Source organism: Ictidomys tridecemlineatus, unplaced genomic scaffold (assembly GCF_052094955.1).
Source record: "Ictidomys tridecemlineatus isolate mIctTri1 unplaced genomic scaffold, mIctTri1.hap1 Scaffold_1039, whole genome shotgun sequence".
Taxonomy (NCBI): domain Eukaryota; kingdom Metazoa; phylum Chordata; class Mammalia; order Rodentia; family Sciuridae; genus Ictidomys; species Ictidomys tridecemlineatus.
In genome coordinates, this window is record NW_027520996.1 from 96,596 (window position 1) to 113,177 (window position 16,582).

At 39.4% G+C, this 16,582-nt stretch overlaps 1 protein-coding gene across 1 annotated transcript; it reads right to left on the bottom strand.

The window, feature by feature from the left end:
- Positions 1-1,541: 1,541 nt before the first annotated feature.
- On the bottom strand, positions 1,542-3,987 carry LOC144372444 (transcription factor 7-like). Its single transcript, XM_078035818.1, is given in 2 exon segments — positions 1,542-2,895; positions 2,898-3,987. Coding segments are annotated over 2 exon segments (1,374 nt in total). The 5' UTR covers positions 3,973-3,987; the 3' UTR covers positions 1,542-2,596.
- Between the last annotated feature and the right edge of the window lie 12,595 nt (positions 3,988-16,582).

Here is a 16,582-nt window from a genome sequence, read left to right on the forward strand (position 1 = left end):
TAACTTGATCAGTGAAAGATAAATGTGGTCCCTGCCCTCACTGTTTATTTTGGACTCCAAATTATATTCTGGGACTGGATATAAAGGATTATAATGAAAATGACTGAGTCTGTCCATCCTTCTTTCTTTTAACTTGCAGTTAGAATTCTCTCCAGTTTTTATGAGAGAATGAATGGCATTCCTGGAGAACATTTACTTTTTAAAATAATTTTTGTACTTATAAAATTACTCAAGAATGTCACCATTTGAGGGAACAAAAAAATTATGCTATTGGAAAGAAATAATTATTACAGGCATTAAATGGGTAGTCATAATTGCCTGTATATGAACTTTGTGACTAAAGCAACCACTTTAGTATCTTATTTCCAAAACAAAAATGTTGCTTTTATATTTGTTTCACACATTTATAATTAGACATTCAGTTTATGAAAGATAACAAATTAAGAATAAACATGACAATAAGAAAAATAAAATGAAGACTTCCTGACTGCTGAGCTAATGCTCTTTAAGGAACCACATCATGTGACTATATCTTGGTTGTTTGGCTTCTGTTGCCATTGTTACAAATTCTATTTTATGCCTGTAAATTCTATTTCCTAAATTTGCATGCACAAAGCACCATTTATTACACCAATAATATGTTTCCTGGTACTCTTAATCTGGCTTGAATAGTTAGTTGCTTTATTTCAACTCTTCACATAATATATATGAAGTTACAATCTTCAAAAACATATATATTCTAAAGCTTATTAAAGATGTTGTGCATCAAAGAACATCCACATATCTTTAGTCAACAGACCAGGAATTGCTAAAGTTAAAAGTTTAGTTATGTTTTTAATTTCTAACATATTGACTATTTAATTCTTCATTCAATCAACATTTAAGGCAAACATCTACATGAGATATAGAATCATGAAAAGTTTCAAACATTCCCTGGAAGAGCAATTAAATAAATAATGACTTATAACTTCTGGAATTCCTCTGGCAAATCTTCCTAAAATCTCTAATGTTGAGTTCATAGAATATCAAAAAGAAATTCTTTGTTTATGTGCTTTTTTAACTAATGTGTCTATCTTAAATATAGTACATTGTTGCCAAATACAAATTTAGCTGCATTAAATGAAACTGTATTGGAGAGAGTTGTGTTTGTTCAGTGTAAATTAAATCACTATTGTGGCAAACAGAGTAAAAATGCACCAGGTAAAAAACAAGAAATGCCTGCATTTTTTCCTCAAATAATTTTATGTCTTTTTCTTTTTTTTTTCCCAGTAAAAAGTATCTTTATTCTCATGTTTAAAAAAAAAGTTTTTCTTTGATGATGCATTAACAATACAAAAATATTTTGAACACTACATTGGTCCTTTTTTCTCAAGACTTTTTGCAACACTACACAAGAATAGGTGATCTTTGGATTCTGAGAAACCAGTGGCTAAAGTATGTAACTAAAGGCTTTTTGTAAGGGTGTATACGAGTACACAGACAGCCCTTTTTCTTTGGATTCAGGCTATGTACAATGAGGAGAAGGCAAAAGGAAAAAAAAGTTAAATTAAAATAAAAGACTTGTTTCTCAAGGCTCAGGGTTGAAGCTTGGCTCAAAAATTGATTAAAGTAGGCTGTGGTGAAAACTTATGTCCACCACTAGAGGTTTCTGGGTTCCTTTAGTTTTAACAGTCCTCTTTCCTTCAGCCCCAAAGGGAAAAAAACACGCTGGCCTGGTCTGAATGCTAGAAGGCAAGCTCTGGCTATTGGAGGAGGTTTTGGGTTTACTCTCTCAAATTGCCTAAGAGCTGGCTCAAGTGACATGAATGAGCTGGAAATGGAACTGTGAAAAAGACTGAATAGAGAGGGATACACACTAGATTTGGGCCATGACTTCTTTGAACTGTTTGCCTGCATCATCTGGTGCCTGAGCTTTGGTGTCAGGGTTTCTTAAGTTGCTCAGGAACCCGAATTTGCCTGATAAGTTGTTAGGCCTAAACCTATTCTATTCCCTCCTCCTCTTCTAAGCTCCTGAGAATATACTAAGAGGCTTCCTCTGGTCCAGCTTATGAAGAGCAGCTGGTTTTCTGTAAACAGCTCCTCCATTCCCTTTGGAGAAGCATAGTCATCTTGAGCTTTGTGGTTGTGATCATGCTCAGATGTTGTTTGATAATATCAAACAGGTTATTCTTGATCCATGGAAGTGTCTGGTGTGGGAAGGGTGTGGCAGAGGACAGATGAGGCATTTCTGTAGAGAATGTAGCTGAGCTTAGTCCTGCCCTTCTGTGACCTATAGCAGAAAAGCAAGGGAGACAAGGGTATCTGGCTAGTAAAGCACATGGTTTGGAGCAGGGTGGGGGACACCACAATGTAGGCTGCCACAGGCATCAGGATTCCCTTAATGAGACGACACACTGGCATTAATATGGTCCCACCACTTCAGAAGTTTGAATTGATGGCCTCACGTTCAGGCAGAAGTTTTTCAGCCTCTGAAATCTTCAGGGCATGGACCCTACATGGAGCATTGGGAGGGCTGCTGGCCAGTTTCCATATGACTAGGGCTTCTGCTTTCTCTAAAGGGTTAGGCCTCTGGAGGAGGCCAGGAGTCCTGTGCATGCTAGGCCGCCTGCCTCTGAGATTCCTGTTGCTGTACTTGTGTGTTCTGCAGGGTGCTGTGAGGGGCCTGTGGTGGTCCAGGGGCAGGGAGACTGAGAATAGTGGAGAGACGTGGGGATGTTGGTGCCGACTCCACTGGGCTAGCAAGCAGTTCTGTGGGGAAGAGGGGCAGAAGGTATGAGGGTGAGTCTTGGGGAGCTTGGGACCTAGGGCAGCCTAGAGCACTGTCATCGGAAGGAACGGGGCTGGGGCAGCGGCCTTCTCCGGGTAAGTACCGAATGCATTTCTTTTTCCTCCTGTGGTAGATTCTTGATGCTTTTCCCTTGACCACCTCTTCTTTTTCCCGTAGTTGTCCTGCGCTGACCAGCCTGGGTATAGTTGCATGTGCAGCTGCCTCTCTTTACGGGCCAATTCATAATACTTGGCCTGTTCTTCCCTTGACAGTGCATGCCACCTGCGACCTAGAATCTGGTTAATGGCGGCGCTCTCCTTGAGTGTGCACTCTGCAATGACCTTGGCTCTCATCTCTTTCATGTACAGCATGAACGCGTTGAGGGGCTTCTTAATGGTTGGCTTCTTAGCCTCCTTCTCTGCCTTGGATTCTGCTTGTGTCTTCAAGCTGCGGTCATAGGGCTGCAGCTCCTGCTTCCCTGAGGTGGGCACAATGGCCGGGTGGGGGATGGCTGCTGGGTGACCAGGGACACCAGAGCCCAGCATCAAGGATGGGTGGGTAAACCAGCTCACAGTATGAGGGAGCTGTCCCATGCTGCTTGAGGTCAGAGAGTAGAAGCCAGAGAGGTCAGGGGTCTGCAGAGGCCTGTGAACTCCTTGTTTCTGGTTGATGTCCGAAGGTGCAGGTGTGGGGTGTGGGCTGCTGAAATGTTCGTAGAGAGGAGACAGTTGGGGGACACTGTGAGTTGGCTGATTGGCCTTGTTCAGTGGAGGCTGCGGCTGGGGATGCTGCCCTGCTCCTGAGGCGGGTGGGTAGTGCATGAGCAGATTGAAGGCGGAGTAGACAGTCTCTTTGTACATGCCGCTGGAGCACTCTGGGGCCTTCAGGCCGTCCTCCAGAGACTCTGGAAGTTTGTCCGGGAAAAGTCTCTGCGAAGTGTGCTCCCGTCCCAGAGCCTCGGCCCCGACCTCGGCCTCGCTGCGTGCTCTGGCGCCGGTACCCGGGATCCCAGAGCCTTCGGCCGCGCCCTCTGACTCATTCACGAGCGACGACTTGAGTTCTGCCAGGTCGCGCTCAGGGCCCGCGGCGCTGTCGCGACTCTTGTCCTGCTCCTCGCCCTAGTCCTGGAAGGCCAGCAGCTCGTCGGGCGCTCCTAGGTCGTCGCCGCCGCCCGCGCCGCCCCCGCCGGAGTCCAGCTGCGGCATGGTGCCCTCCGCCCGCCTGGGCGCAGGGAGCGCGGGGCGCGGAGAGTGCGGGGCGCGGAGCCGGCCCGGGAGGTGGCGAGCCCGGAGTCTGGACCTCCGAGCCCGGATCGCGACGGGCGGAGCGCGGGCTGACTCCGCCTGGGCGGGCTGTGGGCGCCGGGTAAGGGCGCGGGGCTGAGCGGAACATCAAAGGCCTTTTATGTCTTTTTCTTGTGAAACAATACAAGTCTTAAAAAGTAAACTCAATGTTAATTAGATTAATTCTTGGAAAAGTTTAATAAGCAAGAAATTAACAATGAGGGAGAACAGCTACACTGCATTTCAGAGACTCAATGAGAAACTATCCTTTTTGAAGAGATATGAATTCAAGAAGAAGAAGAAGAAAATTAGATTAATGGTCGTTGGAATGGAGAATTTCAAAGGTGTCTCCATCATCTGCAGGCATTTTAGTGTTTTTTTTTTTTGTGTGTGTGTGTGAACAGTCTTTACTATATATCATTCAAACAAAAACATTTTATATATAGTTGTGGAATTCTGTGTTGTAAGAAAACCACTTGACATATTTGATTCATGTTCTGATTCTAGTTTCAAGTTAAGAAAGTGGATAAATTGGCTTAAAGCATCTTAATTACAAAAATCTGGAATATTTATTTATTATAATTTTACTGTAAGGCATCATGCTCTGATATAAAGTTTGACTTAGAACAATTTCTGACATCATCTAGAAGAGTGCACCTTCATTTTCCTGCTTTGTGTATGACATGCTCCCGGGTCATATTCTAAGAAACTTTGGAATACAGGTTATCTATGTGGAACACTCAAAATTTGATGCATCTTGCCTTCTGAACATGACCTTTTGTGTTATAAGTGAAGCTAGCATACAATTATTGTGATCACTTGATAATGTGATCACTTGGTTGGTTTAATCTGTTTTTTAAATAAGTGTGATCTCTGTAATCAGTTGTATTGCAAATGTAGCTGTTGTGCTTAGATGTTGGGAAATAAAGCAAAAAAGGTGAAACTAAGAACAGCAAGGGTGATGAAAATGATAAGGCATAGAAATCTGCAGGATGCTCTGTGTGAGCCATCTTGATCAAGCAAGATATATTTGAACCTAACATACATATATAGGCGCATAAGCATACTATGCACATGCATCTTAAGGAAGTTTCACAAAATGTTTACCTTTATTTATCCCACTAAATGCAAAACATAGACTCTATTCTTCTATTCTTTTATTCCACTCCACTGCACTCTACTCCACTCCATTCCATTTGTTCATATTAGTTAAAAATATAATGGGGCTGGGCGCCTTGGCACAGACCTGTAATCCCAGCAGCTCCAGAGGCTGAGACAGGAGAATCTTGAGTTCAAACACAGCCTCAGCAACAGCAAGGTGCTAAGCAACTCAGCGAGACCCTGTCTCTAAATAAAATACAAAAATGGGCTGAGGATGTGGCTCAGTTTTCGAGTGCCTCTGAATTCAATCCTTGGCAAGTCATTCCACCCCCCAAATAAAATCAGTCCCTATGAAATAAGTAGACTTCATTTCACTAATGGATCATGATATGTAAGTGGGGGAAAATGTGACTAGTGTCAGCGAGTGACTTTTGATATGGAGCACACAGGTAGTTTTTCTTTTATTTTTTTCTAATTTGTTATATATGATGGCAGAATGCAATTCATTTTATATTACACATATAGAGCACAATTTTTCAAGTCTCTGATTGTACACAAATTATTTTCACACCATTCGTGTCTTCACAAATGAACTTAGGGTAATGATGTCTAACTCATTCCAGAGTCTTTCCTACCCCCATATCCGCTTCCGTCCTCTTCTTCCCCTTTGCCCTATCTAAAGTTTCTCCATTCCTCCCATGCTCCCCACCCATCACCACATTATGAGTCAGTATCCTATATCAAAGGAAATACTTGGCCTTTGGTTTTTAGGGATTGGCTTACTTCACTTAACATTATATTCTCCAACTCCGTTTATTTGCCATGATTTTATTCCCTTTTATTGCTGAGTCATATTCCATTGTGCATATATACCAAAATTTCCCTACACATTCAACTACTGAAGGTCATCTGGGTCGGCTCCACAATTTATCTATTGTGAATTGTGCTTAGATAGTTTGAAGAGCTTGCTAAAGCTATGGAATGATGAGGGTATGATGAGGGGATTCCATTAGATTCTTTAATAGATTGATAACATCCCTTTGAAATAATAAAAGTTAAATGGTATAAAGCTATTTACAGTCAGAACACTATATAATACCTACTTATTATATTATCAACTTTATTTGTATTATCTCATTTAATCTTTACAACAGTGTTTTTAGATTGGTCAAATTATACCCCAGTATTATAGTTAAGGGAATTAATGTTCAGTGGGAGGAAATGCTTTTTTTATTCACCAACATTATAACAATAAATAAAATCTTAATACAGAAAGTTTGACTACAAAATTAATTTTAAGCTTGCAAAATCCAGTAAGATAATTTATTTCTTTTCTTTGTTCCAACAAAAAGATTTTTTCATGACCTTCTCTGTGCCATGCACCATGAACATAAAAGTAACTGACTGCTCTGATAGCATTCATTGTAAAGAGAAGGATAAACAGAAGTCAGGGTTGAAGGGCATTCCAAAACTAACAGAAGAGGCAGAAAAACATACTCAGTTACACATTGACTATGAAAATAAGGTAATTCCTTTCTTCAGAATTTTTCTTACAGAAGAAATCTGTAAGTTTATCAATAGAAGAAAAAACCATGCTGGTTTGATGTCTTCCAACTCTACTCTAGGTATCAGCCACAGTTTTCCTACTGTGAAATATTTGGTTTGGAGTGGTACACTATCATCGGGTCACCTGGTAGGTCTCTGGCCTCACGTACATTCTCTTGAAATTCAATATTTTAACTCTAGAGTTGCTGTTTGTAGTAAGGAGATTAATAATTGCTCTTGGTTGTAGCCTATATGAAAATCTACACAGTCAGCTGCTGCTGTAGTCATGTCCTGGTTATATGAAAAGGACTCAGGTGATGAAGGGCTGTGATTCATTGCTACTAAACAATTTCAGTAAAGTTCAAGGTCTTAGGTCTAAGTGTAACTCATGAAACTTACCTCTTACCTGTCAGCTTCTCTGACAATGTAAATAAAAATTTAGAATTACAGCAAATACAGAACTCTGCACAGAATCACCTTATTATAAAAGGCAATTACTTATTATAGTAGGCAACAGAACTCAACCTACAAGGTAAAAGCTTACTTTCCTTTTGTAATTTCACAAAAATTTTGATAGAAACACCTTTGCAGCAGAATGGTGCCTAACACATTTATTATTATTATTATTATTATTATTATTATTATTATTATTGTTATATGAATACAATGAATGTAGGTAAAGAAACTAAGAGTAACTGATTCAAGTTAGTGTTATCTGCTAAAATGTTTGATATGATATGAAAATACTTAGATTTTAAGATAATGTCAAACTAATTATAAAAGCAAAGTTAATATGGGAAGTTACAACTGATTTCAACTATTCTAAATGTTCTTCTTGAGTTTTCTTTACAGTCAGTTAAAAGCCATATGGGAAATTATGTCTACTTGATTTCTAGTCCTTTCATAACCTTTGTCTAATTTTGAGCCCAAATTTATATACCATACTTTGCTTTTTGGAAATTTAGTTACTGCTGAAAATTAATTAATCTTTAGAGAACAAGACATGTCACCATTCAAAAATTTCCAATAAACTCTGAAAAGAATTCCAAAAGCAGGGCCTTGCAACATGACTACAAAGTGTTGGGTGCCTGAGGCAGATTCCCGGAGCCAGCCTATCCCCTCCCACCCATAGGGTTCATATACAACTCAATCAATCCAGCACCACAGCTATTATATTACAGCTTAACTCAAATCATCATCTCAATGGTTCGCTGGCAGCACCTTTCAACCATTCCCTCTGGCAATATGCCAGGCATCATTCTGACTTTGGCTGTGGCTCTCAATAGGTTCCAAAAAATTTGTGCTGTTTTAAGTCACTACCTTTGTGCTAATTTGTTACATGGGGATTGAAAACTGACAGTTACTGGCATTCTTCTTTAAACGTGGGGAAAATTGAATCCAATGGAGGAATTCCTCTACGTTAAGTCCCCAGGCCCGGGAAGATCCCACCTGGATTATCTCTGCCCTCTGGGAGCTTCACTGTGTCTTCTTGCTTCTGCATGGAAGGGAGCTTGTGTTAGTAGCCGCGTGGCTTGCCCAGCCCCCTCCTGCCAGAGATCTTGATAGTTCTGAGCATCTCTCCCTGTCCTGAGGTCTGTCCCTGTCCATTCCCATGGGCCGTTGTCCTGCTGATGAGACAGCCCAGTTCCTTGTGGGCCCCTGTGGATGCTTCATGAGACAGAACATGTGCTCACATCTTGCTGAGGTCATTCCTTTTCCATTTTCAGCTTCTTCTGTGGTGGCTGAAGGATCATTCCAAGAAGCTCCCTGGTGGCTCTCTGAAAGGACTGAGAAGACCTACAGGCATAACTTGAACCCCTGGTGTTGAGTGCTGGGACCTTTCCATCTTCCTGAGATTGCAGTAAAGGCCTGTACTGCTGCACCCCTTCAGCTCTTTGTGCTAACCTCCAGAGCAGCTATCTCTTATTTTTAGCACCTTTTGCCATCTGTACAGGATGAGGATTTCCCACATTGACAGCTCTTTCCTCAGTTTCTCCCTCTCTCTCCCCACCCTGAAATTTTACTATAAATATAAAGAAGAAAACAGTTTTCACTTCAACACTTTGCTTAGTAAACCCAACTTGTAAACTCACCAATGACAGGTCCTACCTCCTAAAGGACTGCAGGGAACCATTTTCCTAAGCTTCCGGCCATGGTGGAACAAGGGTCTCCCTTCCTGCTGTTCCAATAACATGAGGCTTTCTTTCTTCTGAGCACTCCCTTGCAGTCCTTTTAGGGTCCATAGTTATAGCAGTCTTTAAAGCAATCAAGGCTTTTAAAATTATTATTATTCTCCTCAAAATTCCAGCAGGCTTAGTTTACCAGCAGATTCCAAAACACTTTGCACATATTTGAGGTTTTGTTATGGTAGCATGGCTGGTACCAGAATTTATATCAGTGTTCTGTTGCTTCCATACCTATTATCACAAACTTAGAAACTAAAAAAGGACCCACTCCTTACCTCCCAGTTTCTGTGCACCAGACGTCTAGCAGGACTCAACTGGGTTCCCAGCTCAAGGAGTTACAGCAGGAACAACTGAGGTCCCACTGGCCTGTTTTCCTCAGGAACATCAGGTCCTCTTCCAGGCCCATTTTTGGGACTGGCAGAATACAGTTCCTTGCAGTTGCAGACTAAGGTTCCCGTGTCCTCCTTGGTATTTGGGCAGCAGTCACTATTGGCTCCTTGCAGCCATTCTCCAATCCCTACTTATGATCCTCTCCATCTTCAAAGGCCAGCAACAGTGGGGCAAAATACAGTTGAACAAAGATTTTCCCAGACAGTCACCCCCAAGTTGGGTTTAGTTCTATAATCTTGCTTCAACTGGGACTTTATTTCATTTACTTTCGTGTGTGATAAATGAGCTCCTGATATAACCCCCTACCATGAACTTTACCATGATGGTCCCTGCTCCCATCTGAGCATACTTTGATTATGCTATTTCTCTCTACAGGTTCCCGTGTGGCATACAATGGCAGCACCTTGGTTCTCCTGTATTTCAGGAACTGGGCCAGGTTTCTTTTATGTAACTTGTGTACATATCTAAAAGTCCTGCTTTTTTCTTATCCATTACAAATTACAGACTGAAGTGCTAGGCACTTATGTAATTGGAATTTCTAAATTCTTCCAGAAGCAAATAATGAATGCACATAAAAATAAAAGTAATAAAATATTCTTCATTGATTTCACTTTAAAGTTAGCCCAATTAAATTAACAACAGGGATTATAAAATCAGTTCACTACAAAAATTCTATCAAATAAGAAATGTATCTTGAGAAGATTTAACTGATGCCAATTATTAATTTACAGTAATTATTAAATTATTTTTGCAAAATGCTCATATGCTTCAACATATTTTTAAAGCACATTAATTAAGCAAAAATAATATCTGCTTTCTTCTTTGAGAGAAGCTCCTTCTACCCATGATTGCAGAAGATTAAAATCTATTTGCTTTTAACCTCCTCAGATTAAAAGAATGTAATCAGAGACAGAATGACAAATTGATTAAAATAAAAAGCTTTTTATAAAACTTGAAAAGTACTATCATCTTGTTATGTATTCATTCATATGAGTAATGTTCCATTTGAGGTCAAACAAAATATTTTCCAAAAGTTATAAGTTTCTGTTGAACTACTATATTTCAAGTTTCTCAGCCTTAACTTCTGTAAAAATCATGTTATGTTGAATAAAAATGCAATTTTTAATAAATACAGAATCTAAGACTGAAAAAGTTACAGATGGACAATTGTTTTTTATCTTGTGGTTTTCCTGTTTATTCATGTTAAACAGTATGTAGAATTAAATCCATAAAAATGGAAGCTGTTTGAATCAGACCATCCTGATTCTAAGGTAACACAGAAGATCAGCTTTCTTTAAAATGGACAGAGAACTGGTATATGTGTGCTTTTGGTTTTTCTCTGGTGGGGAATTAATATGAAATATCAAGTTTTCAAAGGTTTCCATTTGTGGTCTTTAAAAAACATAGCTGTAATTTTGTGAACCTTATGCCAATAGCAGTGGGATTTGCCCCCACCTCTGATGCTGAGCTGTCCTGGTCAACTGCCTTGGCTTTTATAAGATGTGACAGGAAGCTATGTGGGGCAGTTTCAGAATCTAGACCTCACCAGCTTTCAGAGCTTTTTCACAACCTCCTTCCCCACTGCCCCCAGCTCTTGAGGAACTCTGGACCCCCAGAAAAAGAAGAAGACCCAGTACCGAATTTTAGGGTCTCTCAGCTGCTAAACTACTCATGCAGTGACCTCCCCCCACCCAGGGCAGCTGCATGAGGAAGCCCAATAGGCATCAGAGCAACCAGTTGGACACAGCATTGTGAGAAGTATAGGTAAGGGTTGTTTTCAGCCACTAGGCTTCACGTTAAGGGATTCAGTGCAGCTACACAGTACAAAAATCTAATCCTCCACCAAAAGCTGGTACAAAAAATGAGTCCTCTTTCAAAAGCTCCACTTTAACATAGCCTTCTTTAGCAAACTTCTTTAGCCACTTTAGTGCTGCCCAAAAATCATCTTATATTATGTTGGCCTGGGTTTTCCTCAGAAACCAATCATAAATAAGGATTGGAGCTCAAGAAATTAATTTGGAGTTGAAATAGGGAAGTGAAGAAAGTTGCAAATCCATCTTACAAAGAGCAACCACAGCTCAGTCTTCCTGGAAAACTTGGAGACTTGTGGAACCTGTCTTATAGTCATTGTTTTCATGTGCCCTCATGTGGCCCAACAGGGAGCTGGACAGTGGAAGATGATTTGGGAGAATACAATCATCTTTATGAGAAGAGATGTTTTTTCTTTTTTGTTCTTGATTGTATCAGAATCAGCGTTTCGTATAAAACTATCAGAAAATGATGCCATGGGTTTTAAGGTCTGGAACACAGAGTTGACACTGACTGGCCTGGGCTTTATATCTGAGTATGCATATGGGAAAGAATGTATGCAAGTTGGACACTGTGGCATGTCTGATGAGGACCAATGGCTAGTGTGTTTAAATAAAATTACATGATGAAGGTTTAATGAGGTGTCAAAAAAGAAAGAAATATACTTTGCATTCTAAAGCATAAATATACTTTGCATTCTAAAGCATTTATGCCTTTGATGTAAATTATATTATAAAATATAAAATTATAAATAAATATATAAAATTATATTATAAAATTATAAAATATTATAAAATTATAAAATATTTTTGAATTCGCCATTTCAATATTCAAAGTGATGTCAGGACAAAGTGATAAGGAGCAAATTTTCTTCCAGAATGTATTGCCGAAAGTTCCAGCTAAAACACATGCCCCCAATCTTGCAAAATCAAGATTTTTTTAATGCAGCATTTTTCACCACTCTAATTCCAGTTACAACTTATCTTCAGATTCCTTCTTTCCTAATACTTTCTCAATAGAGTCCTCCAGATTTTGCCCCAGGATGCAAATGAAATAAACATATCCCTACAATTCAAGATCACATAATCTAGTTTGAACGTATTAACACCACATTGGAATGTTTCCATGTCATATAAACTAGCAAAATGCTAACAAAACCACTCAGCTAAAAACTACCTAAAATTTCTAATTTCCAATTATATCTGCAATGCCAAAAGCATTGCCCATACCAAAAAATTAATAAATGTTTGCTAAATAAATAAATGTATGAATAGCGCATATTGGTACTATATGAAATAAAGGCAATCACATGAATGTTGATCAGCAAGTCTATCGTAGTCACAATTTTATGTAACATTATTTAATGGGGGAAAATAGCATATATGTGTGACAAAAGTGGTGGGCATGTGGGAAAGTTTGATAGAGGTCAATGCATGGAGAGATCTCTAGATCTTATAAAGCATGGAGAGATCTCTAGATCTTATAAAGCATGGAGAGATCTCTAGATCTTATAAAGAAAAGGAGAGCTACAGTTGGGGTAGATAGTGATAATAGCAAAATAATATGCCTGGGAAAAGAATGTTTACAGAAACAATAGAGTTAAGGGAGAATTTTGAATATATTTTTAGAGATAGTAAAACATTTTTGAGAAAACAAGGTCATAGAGGCCTTAAAAATATTTATAAAAGATGACAGAAAGAACGTTCACTTAGAAAAATGCACACCTGACTCTCGAGAGTTTTTTCCCTATTAGTAATATAAAATGTGAAGTGACTTGAACAGATAGTGTTGCCATTGATAGGATTTGGGAAGGGGTGATCAGTGGGTCCCACCAGTCATTCAGTGCAACATGACTTGTACTTACATTTCTGTTCTTACAATCACTCTTTCTCACATGTTAGGCCCTTATTTTCTTTTAATTGAAGAATAGGCCTGAATAACATGCTCATTAGTACTGATGAATAATGATTTAATTGCTTTCTTATTTGCATCTAATCACATAAAGGTCTTTAGCACATCCAATATTTAAGATTGTCATTTTTGAGGGAATTAAAGTTTGTTTTTCTGGAGAATTCAATCATATTTATTATTTTTAAAGATTTTATGGTTAAAGTAAAAAGAAATATTTCCTGATAATAAAGAGTACTAATAGTATATGTATGTATACGTATATACATAATATATACATAATATATATATATATATATATATATATATATATATATATATATATATATATATAGAGAGAGAGAGAGAGAGAGAGAGAGAGAGAGAGATGGTGGTTTTACTTCCTTCAGGTACATTTCTGAAAGACAGATTGCTGTGTCATGGTAGTTCTATATTTTTTCATTAATTTTTATGTATTTTAAACATTTATTTCCCTCAAGCCTTTATTAGGTGGCTCTTGTTATCAATTAAACTTTTTAGAAATTAAAAAAGTTTAACTAGACTATTTCATGAATTAGTAATTGTTTTATTACAAAAACTGCAATTAAGCCAAACAACAAAAATATAAATGTATGCATAATTTATACAAATAAAGCTACATGGCCTGCACAGTGGCAACCACCTGTAATCCCAGTGGCTAGGGAGGCTGAGGCAGGAGGATCCTGGGTTCAAAGCCAGCCCCAGCAATGGTGAGACACTAAGCAATTTAGTGAGACCCTGTGTCTAAAAGAATACAAAATAGGGCTGAGGATGTGGCTCAGTGGTTGAGTGCCTCTGAGTTCAATCCCCAGTAACCTCCCACCTCCAGTAAAGAAAGCAAGAAAGCAAGCTATGTGTGTATATGGTAATGTAACAGTTCTGCAGCAGGCCTAAGTCAGTTAATTCTATCAGGAGATCCCTGGTTTTATGCTCTGGGCTCCCTCAGCAGCTTAATTTCCAGTGTGGCTATTCTCCTAGTAGCCGCAGTGCATAAACCATTTGGAAAAGAGAGCATCTGTTCTGCTGCTATTTCAGGCAACAGAGAAAACACTTTTTCCCCCATTGTGTGTCACTCACCTAATGAAGACAGTGTGGATACATTCTTTCCATCAATTAAGATGGTAGTGCTCTGGAAAATTAAAGGGGAATGAAATAGGACCAATTGAGCACTTAGGGTTCACCTGGAGTTAACAATGGAATCCATCTCACCCAAAACCTGTGGCTGAGAATGAGAGAGGGAGGGATTCAGAAGGAAAGGAGCAGTTAATATTAACAAGATAAAGACAAATGGTTGGTGCAAGAGGAACAAATGTCCACAGCAAAACTACATAAAGACAATGGGCAATGGTGCATGGCTATAATCCCAACAATTTGGGAGGCAGGAGGATCTTAAGTTCAAAGCCAGCCTCAGCAAAAAAATTAAAAATAAAATAAAATTAAAATTAAAATAAAAACCCAACAACAATAATGACAAAAGTACACAAAGAACCTGAAGGGTGTTACTTTAAAGGTAAAATTCCTTAACAAGCTTTCTCAACAGTGGCAAGACCAGCCTTTTACAAAAGTTCTAATCCAAGTGTATTTTCTGTTGTGTACATAGGAAATGCTGTTATTTTAATAACATTGGGCTGCCTAAGAGGCCCCAACAGGAACTTTTACAAATAGATTCTTTTATTGACTAAGTGGAAATTTAGTAATGAAATTCAAGTACTCAAAGGTTCTTATTAGAAAGGCTGGTGGCCAACTGTTCTCAATCTCTCCAGAGGATGCAACCAGGGGACATGTGTTTTGTTTGGAGCATGAAGAGTTTATATATAACATAAGGAATCTAAGCAATTTTTTTCTGTGAATGGGATTATTAAATCATGGGTGTGTTGTTAAGGGAAGCTCTGAAATTTATATCAAGACCTAAATAATTTTATTTTTTAAACTAAAGTTATTCAGGGAAATTCCATTTAAAGGATGACTGGATAACTTTTTACTAAATATTTAATAAACATTGATCTTTTTTAAGGTTGATATTTTAAGATGGAAGACAACAACCATGAATAGACTAAAATAAGACAAATGTTTTACTAAATAGAATTAAATCCCCAATTCCTTGCTTGGAATACTGAAACAGAAAAAAATGTAAACGATTACAAGTTATTAATACAACAAATGTGTGTAAAAGTCAGCTTAAAATTGTATATTAAAATAGTCACCTCTTAAAATGTATTCAGCATATAAGCACTTTGGATATAGGATTTTTAGAACACGGGACTAAAGCCTAAAATGATCCAGGTTCTTCCAGGTTCTCAGAAGGTGTAGATTTATTTACTATAGTTAAAGCCTAATTAGTTCTCAGGGGATGGTGTATCTTTTAAACGTCTTTATTGCCACCATATTGGTTTTCTGAATAATCAGAAACTTCTGTTGTGATTGTGTACTGGTGTTTGAACAGAAACTCACTGTAAGTAGAAACAAATGACAGCAATTGCTAGTTGTCACTTGAGCAGAGTGCATGCACCAGAGGGGGAAGAAAGAACTTGGTGGAATATTCCTAAGATGGATCATCTGACCCAGTCTTGAGGACACCAACAGGTGCCTCTGTCCCTCCTCTGCGCTCGGTGCCCTCGGGCATTTCTTCAGCTCTCGTGGGCATTCTCACTGCAGAGTCTGTGAAGGAGGGCAGAGCCCTTCCAGCTGTGCGACTCAACTTCCTTGGCCACACGCACACTGTGAACACAAGCCCTGTCCCCTCCTGTCGGAGCTGTGCTCCTCCTGCACGATTCCCTGTTCCAGCTGACCAATTTTTCCCACCATTTGCAGGTTGATGTTTGAGATGCCACAGGAAATGGGCTTAATTGCCATTGCAGTCCGGCAAACCCAGGGCAAAGGTCAGTCATCTTTTGTTGTTTTTCTTTGCTAAAATCTATGATTCTCTTGGCCAGAGAGCCCACTGATCTTGTGTGCTAATCACTGAGACAACTTGAGTTGGAGTCTTTCCCATTTTCACAGCCCTCTGAAATGGGGCCAGAGGGAAGGAAACCGTGTTGGGAAGCATTAGCCTCAGCAGAATCAAAATACTCTCTCAAACGGCCGTGTGGGTTGGTCACTCGACATTTGCTTCTGATGGCCTTAACAACCACAGGCCTACATTTTGTAAATTCTTCTCTCTGATGTGTTCTGGTCTTTGCATTTGTAAATCATAACTGTGTTAGATTTATTTTCCTGAAGGTCCTCCCGAGGGTCCTTCTGTGTCTCTAAGTATCATGTGGAAGGGCTTCTCGCTTGTGGATTCCCACCCTAGCCAGCACTGGAATTTTCATGAGGTGGACACTAGATCAATGATCTTTTGCAAAGTGACCACAGAAGCAGGGTGCTGCTCGGGCCTCTTCCACCTGCTGATCGTGGAACAAGAGCCTGGATCCTCCAGAGCCCATGTGCAGTCTGCCCCAGGTTCCTTGCACAGTGTCTGCAAGAGACACCAGCAAGTTGGCCCTGCCCCTCCTGATCCCCAGCCAGGCTCTCAGAGGCTCCTGTAGCTTTTTCAGAAGAAGCAGAGAAATAAAAATCTGTTATTTTACACTTAT